General features: G+C 41.2%; 1 protein-coding gene and 1 non-coding gene across 6 annotated transcripts in view; both read left to right on the top strand.

Annotated features, from left to right (window-relative positions):
* The window catches only part of megf11 (multiple EGF-like-domains 11), a 77,040-nt gene extending 67,965 nt beyond the window's left edge, over positions 1-9,075 (top strand). For 2 of the 5 annotated variants that reach the window (XM_069528717.1, XM_069528716.1), the window contains 10 exons: positions 1,048-1,176; positions 1,701-1,829; positions 2,345-2,473; positions 2,613-2,741; positions 2,844-3,077; positions 3,414-3,577; positions 3,663-3,726; positions 5,260-5,304; positions 5,948-6,154; positions 6,880-9,075. In XM_069528717.1, coding sequence (XP_069384818.1) covers positions 1,048-1,176; positions 1,701-1,829; positions 2,345-2,473; positions 2,613-2,741; positions 2,844-3,077; positions 3,414-3,577; positions 3,663-3,726; positions 5,260-5,304; positions 5,948-6,154; positions 6,880-7,055 — 1,406 coding nt within the window. In that variant the 3' untranslated portion in view covers positions 7,056-9,075. Of the gene's footprint in view, positions 1-1,047; positions 1,177-1,700; positions 1,830-2,344; positions 2,474-2,612; positions 2,742-2,840; positions 3,078-3,413; positions 3,578-3,662; positions 3,727-5,259; positions 5,305-5,947; positions 6,155-6,879 lie in introns of all 5 variants that reach the window. The other 3 variants (XM_069528715.1, XM_020078487.2, XM_069528718.1) reach the window with 2 other exon arrangements.
* Positions 9,076-11,989: 2,914 nt separating this feature from the next.
* trnaq-cug (transfer RNA glutamine (anticodon CUG)) lies at positions 11,990-12,061 on the top strand. Its single transcript has one exon. It is a non-coding gene; the product is annotated as a tRNA-Gln (tRNA).
* The last annotated feature ends 1,768 nt before the right edge of the window (positions 12,062-13,829 follow it).

Below are 13,829 nucleotides of genomic sequence, written 5' to 3'. Positions count from 1 at the left end.
CAATATACTGTAGATTTTATGTCTAATCATTTTCTATTTTTTTAGAAATTACAGAAAGGCAGCAGGGGGACTTTTGAATTCTCTTTCATGGCTTTGAGCAATGTCTTACAAATAAAAGTTTAATAGGTTAGCTCAAGGAAAGGGGGAAAAAAGAAATAACGAGAGCCGCTCCTAATTTGTCTGGACTGTAATTACTGGTGAGTGGGCATGAGGCCATGAGGGATGAAGGTGGCCAACAACATGCACATTCTCCTCTTGTTGAGCCCCATCGGCCTCCTCACTTGTCCTCTGTCCAGCTCACAAAATCCCAGGCTAATGAAGCTCTCCTGGTGTGTGAAGGCTCAAATCTCCAGAAGCAGCAGTATGGGGGAGCCAACCTCGTGGCCTAATGACAACCTGCTTGAAGGAGCTTAAAAGAGCTCTCAAGAAGCGGGGAAAGCCAGTTGAAATGTAATCATTAAAATCACCCCACATGAAAATGAGTTGGACCCATCTCTTTTACAGCCAGCTAGCTACCTTATCTGATATTTCTAACGCGGGCCATTCTCTTTATATGAGACCTTTTGATGTATGTGCTGGCATGGCAGCTCCCTGATCCTGGTTTTTAGATACAACTTGGTTCAATTTGTCCCACGGTCCAACAAGAAAAACACAATGGAGGTTTCATTGGAAATGACATCTTTTATTGAATAGTGCCAGGGAGCATTGAAATATGAATTTCATAAAAAATGCATACACTGGTCTGTGTACATGGTCTATTTTAATTCTGTGGCACATCACTCATGGTGAGTGGAAATGGGGCAGTTGTGCCACTGGAGGCAGTGATCGACTCCTTGTTTTGTCTACAGACCGCTTCCCTTCATGTACACTCACATAGAACAAGAGCATCCATTAGAGGAATATGTTTACCCAGCCTTTCGCAGAATGAGTTTGATTGTATGAAAGTGTTCGCAATAATCTAAGTTTGATGTTGTCTTTGCATGTGAGTGATAATATGGAGATTAGAGTTGTTTCTCAAAGTGAGGATTTGTGTTTTGTGTGTTGTAGTGTGTGCGAGCGGCAGGTATGGGAGGGCCTGCGCCGAGATCTGCCTCTGCACCAACAACGGCACCTGCAACCCCATCGATGGCTCCTGTCAATGCTTCCCCGGCTGGATAGGAGAGGATTGTTCTCAGGGTACGGCCTCTCTCCTTCTCTCCTGTATTTGAATTCACTCTTTAATTGCCCCCCCCACCTTCTCTCATTGTCTGTCTCCACTCCTATTTTCTCACCTACCTTCATACACATGAATAATTTTTCTTCACATTCCAAGAACTACCCTGGCAGATGTAAAACACAGCTTGTTTAAATGATTGTCTTAATGCATTATGCTCTTTAATTTACAGCACTGTAGGCCAAAGATCATTAGGAATCATTTGAGTAGCCATGCAGAGGGAAATTGATATGTTTTTTAGATTTTTATTGTATTAACTGCTCTAAAGAAAAAGATACATGTTGCATTTCCATTGCTTTAATTTGGGTTATTCATCCTTACACCAGTTTCTATGGGCTTGTTCTTTAAAGAATACTGTGGATGATTGTATAGAACATTGCATGTATGTATGGAGAATATCTTGCATTTTCTCTTTTTTCTTCATGTACACGTTTGTGTTCCATGGAGTGTGTGACCATGAGCTTGACTTTGTCTCTGGTATTTGCAGCTTGTCCTTCTGGGCTCTGGGGCCCTGATTGTCTCAACTCATGTAATTGTCACAACGGCGCCCAGTGCAGCGCCTACGACGGGGAGTGCAGGTGCAGCCCCGGCTGGACCGGACTCTACTGTACCCAGCGTGAGTCTCTTTACATCCAGTCAGTAGACACACACTGTCATCTACTGGCGGTGCAACAGAACTGCTGCAGATGACAAATGAAAAACAAGTTTTGTTTTCGCAGAGAGAACTGGATGATATTAGGTTTTCATTTACAAGTTTTTTTCAGTGGGAGCAACATCACAATAAAACTAATGGTCACTTCATTCTTTTTCTTTTTAAACATTCCAGTCAAGAATAATGTAGGTCATCAACACCAGTCCACTAATATGAATTCCATTATCTATCACCACGATGCTTTATTCACTTCTCTTCTCTGTTTTTTTGTCTTTTATATCTTACTATTTCCAACTGCCTTGTTGTGTATCACCACCTGTGTGGAAATCTTTCATTTCCACACATTCTCAGTGTCCTTTATTGAGATAGAATGGTATTGATTTTTCTGTTCTCTAGCAATATGACCTTGACCCTGTACATTGTTGTCCCCTCCCTTTGTTTTATCCGCACCTCCCACCCTAACATTTTATCCATACCAGGCTGTCCTTCAGGGTTCTACGGCAGGGATTGCTCTGAGGTCTGCCGCTGCCAAAATGGCGCAGACTGTGACCACATCACAGGCCAGTGTGCTTGCCGAACGGGTTTCATCGGGACGAGCTGCGAGCAGAGTTGAGTAGGCCCAGCGTTTTAGCTCTGTGCAAAATTACCCTGTGGATGAGTGTGGTTGCGTTCTATAAACACTTTGGCTCTTACTCTTGAAATGCTTTAATTTTGATGGATTTAGTAATGGACCTCTCTCCCATGCAGAGTGTCCTGCTGGCACATTTGGATACGGTTGCCAGCAGCTGTGTGAGTGCCTGAACAATGCTACCTGTGACTATGTGACTGGAACGTGCTACTGCAGCCCCGGATATAAAGGCATCCGTTGCGATCAAGGTGAGAGGTGATCGAGATGATCGAGGCTCGTGTATGATCACTCAAACACAGATGTGTATGTGGTGTTTAAACAACTCACTCTCTGTGTTTTCTCTGTAGCAGCTCTGATGATGGAGGAGCTGAACCCCTATACCAAAATTAGCCCCGCGAGAGGCTCAGAGCGTCATTCGGCGGGGGCCGTCATGGGCATCATCTTCCTCCTCCTCATCATCATGGCCATGCTCAGTCTGTTTGTATGGTACCGACAGAGGCAGAGGGACAAAGGTCACGAGATCCAGCCAAGCGTGTCGTACACACAGGAAATGCACATCACCAACACTGACTATTCCCTGTCCGGTAAGATGCTTTTACAGACTTACTTACTATGAATAAATACAAACATTTATTCCCTAATTAAATATATATTTCATTCATTGTATATAATTTATGTAGGTTATAACCATAAAGATACCTAAAATGACAGAAACCATTTTTGAGAAAGATTTGATGTATAAAAATGTTAGTTTGTCCCATTCTCTAACATGGAGGAGGCAGGTTTTATATTTGGCTTCACTTCAGGTAGTCCATCTTTATATACAGTCTACAGTAAAAACAAACGTGTGGAAATCTCTATTAATTTCAGTGCTTTTAAGATATATTTCCGTCTTCTAAAGCTGTCGTTTGAACCCTCAGAGTGTGGCAGCACTGTAGCAATGAGGACCAGTGCTGCAGAGGTCAACCCGAGCCAGAGCAGCGGCAGTGGCCAGTGCTTCTCCAACCCCAGTTATCACACTGTGGCCCAGTGCAATGTTGTGTCAACCATTTCCAACAACCTGGATGGTACCCTGATCCTCAAAGTATGACAGCTCTGTGTGTTTGCATAGAATTCTAGCAACATGCTACAGTATGAAGCAACACCAAACTGTGCTCTTCCTTCCGCAGTCAAGCACCCTGAAAAGCAGAAACGGTTCAGAGTGGAGAGCCTACTGCAACCTGAATGACCTAGGTCAGTTTCTCTCTGTCTTGTCATGACACACCACATATACACTGTGGATTTGGACTGTACAGGATATAGGAGTTTAACTTCAAGGACAGAAACGCTTGTGTCGTTAGTGCGAGCCTTATGTTGCCGTCAGCCTGGACATATCTACCCTGCTGTGAATGATGATGAACCGGGGTTTCTTGTTAGACGTGACCTTTGCTCTAGTTTTGATAAGATATGCGGGCGGGACAGAGAAATCAGTGGAGCAGAGGTGAGAGTGGGTCAGTGTGAGCTCATTACTCTTTTTTCACTTCCCCCGGTTGCACATTTCTCTGTGATGACTTGCACTGGGTCAAACAGTTCTCTCCCGCTCTGTGGATTATGGAACATTAAGTGTGATCGTAAAATGACTTATTAATAACTCACATCTCAACACTTTAGTCTGACACCCCCCTATTTAACATCTATAAGCAAATATATTAACATTCAACAAATTGTCTATAACACACAATGGCAGTTGTATGAAGACAGTATATTTGTGTTTTTCTGTTTTGGTCCATAAACATGCTTATTGACAATATAATAGTAGTAGTTGCAATGATACAACATTTCTTGTAATAGGAGGAGATATAATTGTTCGGAATTTATATTACTTGGAGACTCTAATTGACCATAGGTGTCAATATCTGCAGGGATTGGCTCCAGCCCCACTCCATGACCCTTACAGGATAAGCAGATCAGATGTCCTCAATTTTTTTTTTCTCAGCCAAGGACCACCTTGAATATTCCACAAAACCCCTCATGAATGTCCCTTGACAAAGCCAGATTTTAACACTAAGTGAAAGAAAAACACAGGACAGATGTATTAAGGAGATGTTAGTATGTATTTTAACAGGTCAACAACCATATATCATGATAATTTTAATGGAGGAATTTAGAAACTTTTTCGCGAACCTGGCAGTGGGCCACAGACCCCGTTTTGTGAATCACTGGGATGGATGATGAATGGATGCATATTATTGTTGTTATATGTTAATATACTGTTTGTAAATGTAAGTAGAGGGGATTTAAGTTAAGTTTTACTAAGATTACACTTTAAACACACAGATCCTGCATGTCGTCTCTTATTTTATTTATTTTTACAAGAGATTATAAAATCTCATTACAGCTACACCACATGCAAAAATCTAAATATCTACAATTGATGCTTTGGCATGCTGGACTTATAAGTCAGACTGCACATTGATCTCAACTTTCCCATTTCTGTGTGGAAGCACAAAGCCCATCAATCACAAGGACAAGCACTGCTGTGGCCTTAGACAGACTTCTATTCTATTCAGGATTTTTTTCACAATTGGTTATATAAGCTTGTACGCCTTGGGGGCAAAATGTGTTAATGAGCGAGTGAAACATTCAATAACGCCTCACATTCACATTCCTCATATTCTCCCTGAGAAAACATCACTGTGCTGTAATGAGATATTTCCTGTCAACCTTCTCACATTAAGGGAATTCATGTGAGATGTCTGACTCTCATGTTTTGACATTTTGTTACAGATGTTCAGCAGGGGGAGACACAGACACAGAGAGGGTCGAGAAAAGGTAAATAATTAATTGGAGCAACAATGTGTGAGTGTTCTCCATGTGTGTGTGTGTGTGTGTGTGTGGAATCCTGTTCAGCTCCACCAGCACCAATAATACATGCTCAAAGCCCATGTGTCAGCTTCCCCATTCGGTTTCTCTTCCTCTCTCTGAGCTCCAGAATCCCATGTCCTTATATCGTCTATGATTTATGTGAAAACCTTCTGCACTCTGGACAAGGATCATGGTGGGCTGAGGTTTTGTTCCAAGGGTAATTGCTCTCCGTGGCTCGGTGCCTGGTACGTCATTTTGTCTCCCACACTGCAGTCGGTGGTGAATGTGAGGGACCCGGGGGTCTAAAGGCGCGTTGCTGCGGTCTCTAATGAGGCCTCTTATCAGGCTGATGAGACTGTTATGGATGAGATGAGTCTTCCACTCTCTCCCCTTTGTACTGTGATTACTATATACCACCATTAGTCACCTGTCAGAAACAAAAGAAGTACAACTTGTTCAGAAAGGCGACGAGTTTCATTGCAGTTCTCCAGGCCGCACTGTGACTGTTTTTAAATTCCCAATCGAGCTTTAAATTCCACCATTATAATTAAGTGACGATCTCTTCAATTTTGCTGATACTGAATATGTCTTTGTGTCGTGGCTACTGCAGATTACATCAAGGGCTCCATGTGCAGCAACAGCTCCTGCTCCCTGAATAGTGAGAATCCATATGCCACCATTAGAGACCCACCAGGGCTCGCTTGCAAGCATACAGAGAGCAGCTATGTGGAGATGAAGTCCCCCTCCCACCGTGAAGTGCCCTTTGGAGGCACTGCCACCCTCCTGGGCAGTGCGAGCAGGAATGTCTATGATGTTGGTGAGTGTGTTGTTGCTGTGATGTGTGGAGCTCTGCAGGCTACCGCACCTCATGGCCTCTCTGGTCACGCGCCCCCTGCTGTGAGCCTGTACGGACTTTGTAAGAGGAAGTGTGAGCTGCCTCTCTATTGCATGCACCTCCACTTTCTCTCTTTTTCTTTAGCCTATCCTTGTCACTCTTTAGCCGTTCTTCAGACATTAACTCCAGAGAATGTCCGCGCAAATTGGGTCCTAACAATCTCCTGAGTTTACAATGCGTGTGAACAATGCAGCGTGTGATTCTCCGCTCAGAAACAGAGAAATCTCCTGAGAGTATTAATTCATATAATTCCTCTGCAGAGATCACATGGTTTTGTGTTTTTCCCTGCACATCATCACTGGCTTCGGTTCTTATCACTAAACCCTCTCTTGACACCTTGGTCTGTGTCTTCTTCATGTATCGTGCCCCTTTTTCATCCTGCACATATTTGTGTTCTTTTTGTTTTTAAGGATCTCCGTCAATTTTCTCGCACAGGCTCACTCAGACATTATCCAGGGTTTAAGTAGGGGGCTGGCAGCAGAAACTCCACAGAAAATCAGGATCCTCCTACTTGGAGATTTGCGTTCTCACATACAGCCCCTATGGACAATGTCAGGAGATTATTCAGATCTCAGTGCATGTCTGAAAGCAACTCAAGTGTCACACACTTTAACTATTTTACCCTCTTCTTTCCCACACTATCACAGAGCCGACAGTGAGCGTCCTGCAGGGACCCAATGGAATGGCGACCGGCTTCTCCCAGAGCCCCTACGACCTTCCCCGTGGCAGCCACATCCCAAGCCACTACGACATACTGCCCATGCGTCACAGCCCGACACACACACCTCCTCCACCCCCAGAGAGCCCCAGCTCCCTGCTCTAGAGGACTCACTGTGCACCTGGCCATGACAACGTGCCAGCATCCAGGCAACATTCAGCCAACTTTAACCACTGGCCCTCCCTCTGTCTCCGTGTGTTTGATTTTAGATACTGAGATGTTGAGAAGGGACAGCCACAGCTCTTCTGGACACTGCTCTCTTTGGCTCCCTCACTCATTATCTTTCTGTGGCCCTGAAGGAGGGATTGGGAGGAAAGAGTGTCCCACACACCAGCGACCATCTGTCCGTTTTATTTTCTTATAGAAACTGATTGCTCAAACTGCTGCCCGGCCTCTTTATGGACCTCCTGAAGTGGAACATAATGGATCCAGACAGCATCAAGGGCAGCATATATGGATTGTTTGCAGAGATTATTTACAGGGAGAGAGCTTTCCTCCAACTCATTTTGGCCCAATGCTCTAGGTTTACTATTAAAGGGCAGCCGAGTGTTCATAATATCCCCCAAAGTGATTTCCTCCACTGGAAAGATGGTACAGCAACCTTGACCATATCAAAGAAGGAAAGGATTTATCACATAGAGACATCAGAGTTTATGGTTCTTCACTGTGTGCAGCAGCTGCACTCAGTACAGCTGACATCAAGTGATTATGATCATCTACTCTGTGGTAAAGAAACACCCAGTCATATAATAGAGAACACTGTTAGAAATGTTAAACATGGGAACCTAGCTGAGAGTGAACCGAGTGTGATAAAGCATGGATAAATAATGAAATATTGTGATGGTCCTTTATTCATTCTCACTCTGTAATGACCACACTGATGATTCTAATGAGATCTGTGTCAGGTCAGGGTTTCTTTTTGAGTTACAGTGGAAACTAAAATATCACTTGGTAGAGCTCATATCTCCGCCAAGGGCCAACAATCCCCTTAACTCAATCAAGCTGCACCAAACTCCAGTCATAGAGATAATTTCCCTAAATGTTCCCTTTCTCACAGTGTTAAATAAAGCAAAATAAAATCCTGGACCCCCCTCCTGATCTGGATCCACACCAAAATGTAATGAGTTCCTCCCAGACCCCTACCACATCCTTCCACCAAGTGTTAACCCGTTCATTACTTTTCATTTAATCTCGCTCATAAACAAACATAGAAACAAAGGGACAGGAGTGAAAACAAAACCTTGGTGGCAAAGGTAACAAGATAAAGGATAATAAATGTAAGATGCAAAATTAAAAACTGGTATTGCACAGATTGGGATTTAAAAGTCATTGTAAATGTACAATATTTTCAGAATCAGGTAAATGCTGAACTTTCCGGAAATATCATTTATACTATCTGCTTTCTTACTGGCCAGAAAGGCTTTTGTGTAATCTTACAAACAAACACAAAAAACAACAAATAGGTGAAAACATAACATACTTGGCGGAGGTACTGAGGCCCAGGGTATCCAGAGCTGTATTCAGGTCAGAAGTGTTCTTCAGTTACTGCATTACTGAGTAACACACACACACACACACACACACACACACACAGTAGGTCTAAAGTTTGGATTTTACCCCACACTGATGAAGTTATCAGATCTTGTGTTGATTTCTATGTGAAAGTATTTTCTTGCAAATGTCTTTTTGTTTACATTTTTAAAATATTGGGTGTTGAGACGGGGGATTGCTTTGACCTTTTACGTTTTGTATTTATAAAGCTAGTTGTTTATTTATTTATTTATATTAGTGATGGTGAATCTTTATCAATGTGACACTAGGATAAAAAAAAAGATGAGCATGATCAGATAATGGATACCCACTGATGTAGATAACACACAATTTATCTTCTTGTGAGATGATCAGTGTCATTTTGTGAACCGTTTTTGAAGTTACTTATCATGTTCTGTCTCTCTCTGTCAGACTGTAAATTTAAAATAAGATTTCATCCGACCAATTTTAGACCTACAGATACCTGTGCAGTATTTACAAAGGGTAACCATGTGTAAAAAGTCCATTCAAAAAATATGTTTTATGTTTGTATCAGGCTAATTAGCTTATTTATTAAACTGAATTTACTAATTCACCTTGTGAATTCCATTTCATCCTCTGTAGAAGCAATAACATGTTGACAATCGATGCCCAGTCAGTGCTTCATTAGTGCTGGACATTATCTCTACCATCTTTGAACAGTGTGGTGACAGTGAATCATACTTTATGTGACTGTTTTTCCTCCCAGGAAGGTTTTTCCAGTTGCTGTCATATCAATGCTGCTTGTTGTTTTGGTACATACATTTCAAATTAAAAGCCTTCTCTGCCATCAGAAATCTGCTTCAGTCGGGTTAATACCCTGGTGGGACAAAAGAGGAGTTTTAATGAATTAACATCTCGTGTCGAGCGTTCGACGGGACGTGTCTCTCTTCATCTGAATATTAAAATGTCAACACAATGAATGTTGACAAGACTGAGTGATGCTGGTGAATGAAGAAGTCCACTCTGAGCAACAAATTAATTTTATGCAGGTCTATAATGGAGTGTTTACAATTTCTGACCTATTTCTGCCTGAGTTACACAGTATCAGTGTTTTGACACTAAAGGATGTGGAAAATCACATTATTTTTGTTGAATGTCTTCCAGATTCTTGAATGAATCACATTCATTTTTAGAGGTGACAACTACAAGATTAGTCTTCACAGTTCAGAATCTCCCTCATATTTCAAACGTTTTAAAAGAAAAGTTTCCCACACACAGTCGGCCCCACCCGTATTGAATTTATAATAATCTTGGGCTACGTCCACGCTTAAATACATCATTTGGCCACATTCACACCTTTCATCCACACTAATCCAGATTGTTAAAGCCGCTTAATGTGATACTTTGGTCCCATTATATAAACTCCAGGTCTACATTTTGGTCTAGTCTGACATTTGCCTCTTATGTATCCACCACAAGTGGTCATTAGTCCAATAAAATAAATCTGAGGAGATTCCATAAAACACTTATCCAGACTAAGATTGTTTTCATATTGATGCTCAGTTGGAAACAAACTACTAAGATTGTTTTCATATTGATGCACAGTTGGAAATGAAAACGTATACGTGTGCATAAAGCCCTGATGATGATGAATGTGGAAATGCACTCCTGATGTTTCTTTGAACCACTGTCAGTGATGGGTGGGGTTGGGTGGAGCTGGATGCTGCTTTGTTGTAGTAAGCGGTGATTCAGACTGAAAACAGTGCTGTGCCAAATCTACACCCCTCTAAACACAGTGTGTGTTGTTGGTACTGCTGAGACAATGTAATCAGATCCAGGAAATCCAGTTGAAAAAGTAGTGTAATGTGTTATCACTTGTTAATCAGAAAACACTAAACAACAGTTTGTACTTCTAATAGATAGGAGTGTACAACCTTATCACAGCCATCGTTAACTAAACAACAGAAGTACAGTGTTGTCTCTGCTTAAAATTAGGATATTCTGATTACGGGAGGTGGGCAAAACTCCCTCGTTCTGGCTCGGGTTGGTTATTGGGATCTTTTAGCTCCACAGATGATGGACATGCTGCCTGGATGAAGGCCAGCAAGCTCTGACTGATGCCCAACTGAAGGGAAATCCAGCCACTAAGTCACAGAGCTAATGGACTGAATACAAGCGAGTACTTCAGAGAGGGTGAGAGGACCCGGGAGAGACGAGGTCTTCAGCGGCGTGAGCAATCAAAGAGATTTACATTTGTGTGCAGTTTGTTCAATATCCCCTGAAACTGTTTGATTCCTCACCACTCAGAGAGAGAAAAGAGATAAAACAGGGATTTTGTTAAAGTTCTTAGACGTCAGATTGAGATGTGGACAGATGATGAAAAGGTAGAAAGGGTTCAAACTGTGAAAATCAGATGCTTCCCTACAGAGTGACATTTCCCTGAAAAGGCACCAGAAACACAACTCCTTTCAGTATAAAGATATGAATACTCCTGGTCCTGGGTCACTGTGAATCTGTATTTTCTGAGTCTTGACTAATTGCTCAACCATTCTGTAAAATGATTGATCGGATTTCATTGCAGAGTAACAGGATGTGATGGACCTGAGCAGAGTACAGCATTAGACAAAAATAAGAGAAACATGAAGATAAGGAGTGTTGCTGGCAGCATAGTTACCTCAACAGTATCTGCTCCAGGTGAAATAATATTACAGCAGCTGTACATGTAGAGGTTTATCTGAGGCGCCTGTTTCAATGGTATCTTGTATTTTTAAGAAAACGTACCCACTGCAGTCGTCCTGCCTTCTCAGGTGTAGTTAGTGGTGAGGTGCTGGTGATTCATTTACTGTGGCATCGTCATTATTTATGGAGAAACATGGACAGAATTAGTTCATACCAGGCATTGTATGCAGATACATCTTTGATATATGTAAACCAGTCATTTTCCATGACATGGGCCCACACAGGGGTTATTATTTATTACCCTGCTTATGACCGTGAAGGCCAATATTTATCCAGCCCCAAGTCCTCTCATGAATTTACAGTCTACTGATGCTGGTGTTAAACTACCACGTTGTTATCAGGTTTGTCGCCCTTGGTTACAGTCACACAGATCTTCTTCTTATAATAAATCGTCCAGTTCAAACATGGTGTTCAGTCATCAGAAGAAAACCCTCACAATCTTCCAATGAACGGACGAGCTCGTGTTTTAGTGGTTTAAGTTACATATGTGCAACAAACATTTCACCATATTCTCCATTAAAGTCAATCAACACCACTGAAACTGTTTTTTATTTCTTTTAAAACCTTCACGCATGCAGGAATACACTCTGCTGTTCCTCTTGTTCTCCAGCAGGGGACAGTGACGCTGACAGCAGCGTGATACAGTGAGGGAGAGTTGAGGATTGAAAGCAGACATAGTTTATACGTACGTTTTCTGGCTATACGTATTTTCGTAACAACTCAGCAAAATGTATATAAGAATATAATGTGAGTTTATATATCACTTGTGACAGCTGCAATCATCACGTGGTTCTATGGTGTAATGGTTAGCACTCTGGACTCTGAATCCAGCGATCCGAGTTCAAATCTCGGTAGGACCTGATTTTTTGGTCGCTGATCAATCTGTGACTGATTTCTCCATATATGAAATCCTTTTGTGGCTTCTCCAATACTAAGGAAGGAACCTAATGTTATAGCACCATTGAGCTACTTATTCTCACTATATCTCACTTTTTATTTTATTATTTTTATTCCTCTTATTTTATTGTTTTTTATTTATTTAGTTGTTATCCCACACTACTATGAGCCATTTTACTTTCAAAAAATATTTATATTAATTTTACTTCTAATTAATTTACTCCTCTCTTTATTTTTTTTTTTATCTCCATATTACTGCCTGTGTTAGTCTCAAATTGTATTTAATGGTTTGAATTGTTTCTTTTCCTTGCTCCTGTTGTTTTTGTCTTAGTATCATATTCTCAATCATATGTGAAAAAGACTAAATAAACTGGTTTGGAGAAAAACGAAGAAAGATTATTCTATGGCCTTTGTTTCATATTTTGTTATCCTCTTATCTACCTCATTCTGACCTGCCTGCTGTTGTAACTGAATTTCCTCGGTGTTTGTTTGAATAAAGTTTTATCTTCTCTTATCTTATGGGAAGCACTTTGGACTAACCTGCATGAAAGGGTCTATATAAATAAAGTTTGACCGACTGCTTTATAAGCCTCACATACTCATCAAAGTTTAATTTTAAAAAATCATTATAAATTCTGCAATAAGTTGTTATTTGTAAAACTGAATCATAGAAAGCCTGCTCTAAATTACCATTAAAGCTTAATAAATGATGAATTTGTCTGTAAAACACAGACCATTGTGAACACAAAATTACAGAATATTTTTACTGATGACTTGTGGGTAAATCGACCCATTATTTAAAAAGCAGTGCTGTCAAAACATTGAGAAAGACGTTATGAGCTGGTTAGGCTGGTGCAGTTTACACGACCAGCCAATGGTTCTGAGCTTGGTTTTTGATCATATGTTTTTTAATATTATGGATTGTTACTTTAAACCAGCAAGTTCACTGTGAAAAAAAACATGTTTGGTTTCCAAATGTTCTCCTACTTTTACTTTTTTTGTGATTTGTGATAATTACTGACACAGTGGCTCTGAATTGTTAGTGATGTTTGCGATGTCACTTCCTGTGTGAAAGTTCCATTGGACGTTAACAGGACCTCAGTCTGCATCAGAAAGTAATTTCATCTGTTTTTATCATATTTCACAATTCAGGTACCAGTCATGACAGACTGGTTTACACCTGTACTGATTTCAAAGGTTGAAAATAACCTTTGCATTAACCATTTACTTTTAACACAACATATTATGTTTTTCATTGTAGCAGCTTGTAAATATCCTGAATGAAAACAGAAGATGCTGTTCCTGTCTCTGTCTGTCACAGGTTACATCCCAGCGGCTGTTCATGTTCTTTTGTTTTAGTGAATACATGATCACTGTGCATGCTCTGTTTTCATTTGTGTGACAGTAGCTGCAGTTATCGACAGGCCTCATCCCAGGCTCCATCATGACTTTCTCCTTGTTGTGTGAGTGAGTGGAACACCCACAAAGTCTGTCTGCTGTGTGTTTGATCTATAGTGTCACACTGAGCCGTACGCTGTGATCAAAGTGTGTCATGTGACGTCTTCACTCGCTCCCCTCAGCAGCCAGGTTCAGGGATCGTAGAGTCAGTTAATGAAAAACACCCTGGAAGCAGTTTAGCTTTTCATCAGGCCACTTCAACAGAGCCTACGCTCAACCCGTTAGGATCTGAAAAGCAGGACCAGATGAAGCTCAGTTCTTCTTACAGCTCTT

Source organism: Paralichthys olivaceus, chromosome 7 (genome assembly GCF_024713975.1).
Source record: "Paralichthys olivaceus isolate ysfri-2021 chromosome 7, ASM2471397v2, whole genome shotgun sequence".
Classification (NCBI taxonomy): Eukaryota; Metazoa; Chordata; class Actinopteri; order Pleuronectiformes; family Paralichthyidae; genus Paralichthys; species Paralichthys olivaceus.
Note: the sequence above shows the minus strand (reverse complement) of the source record. Positions and strands in the feature narration are given on the sequence as shown.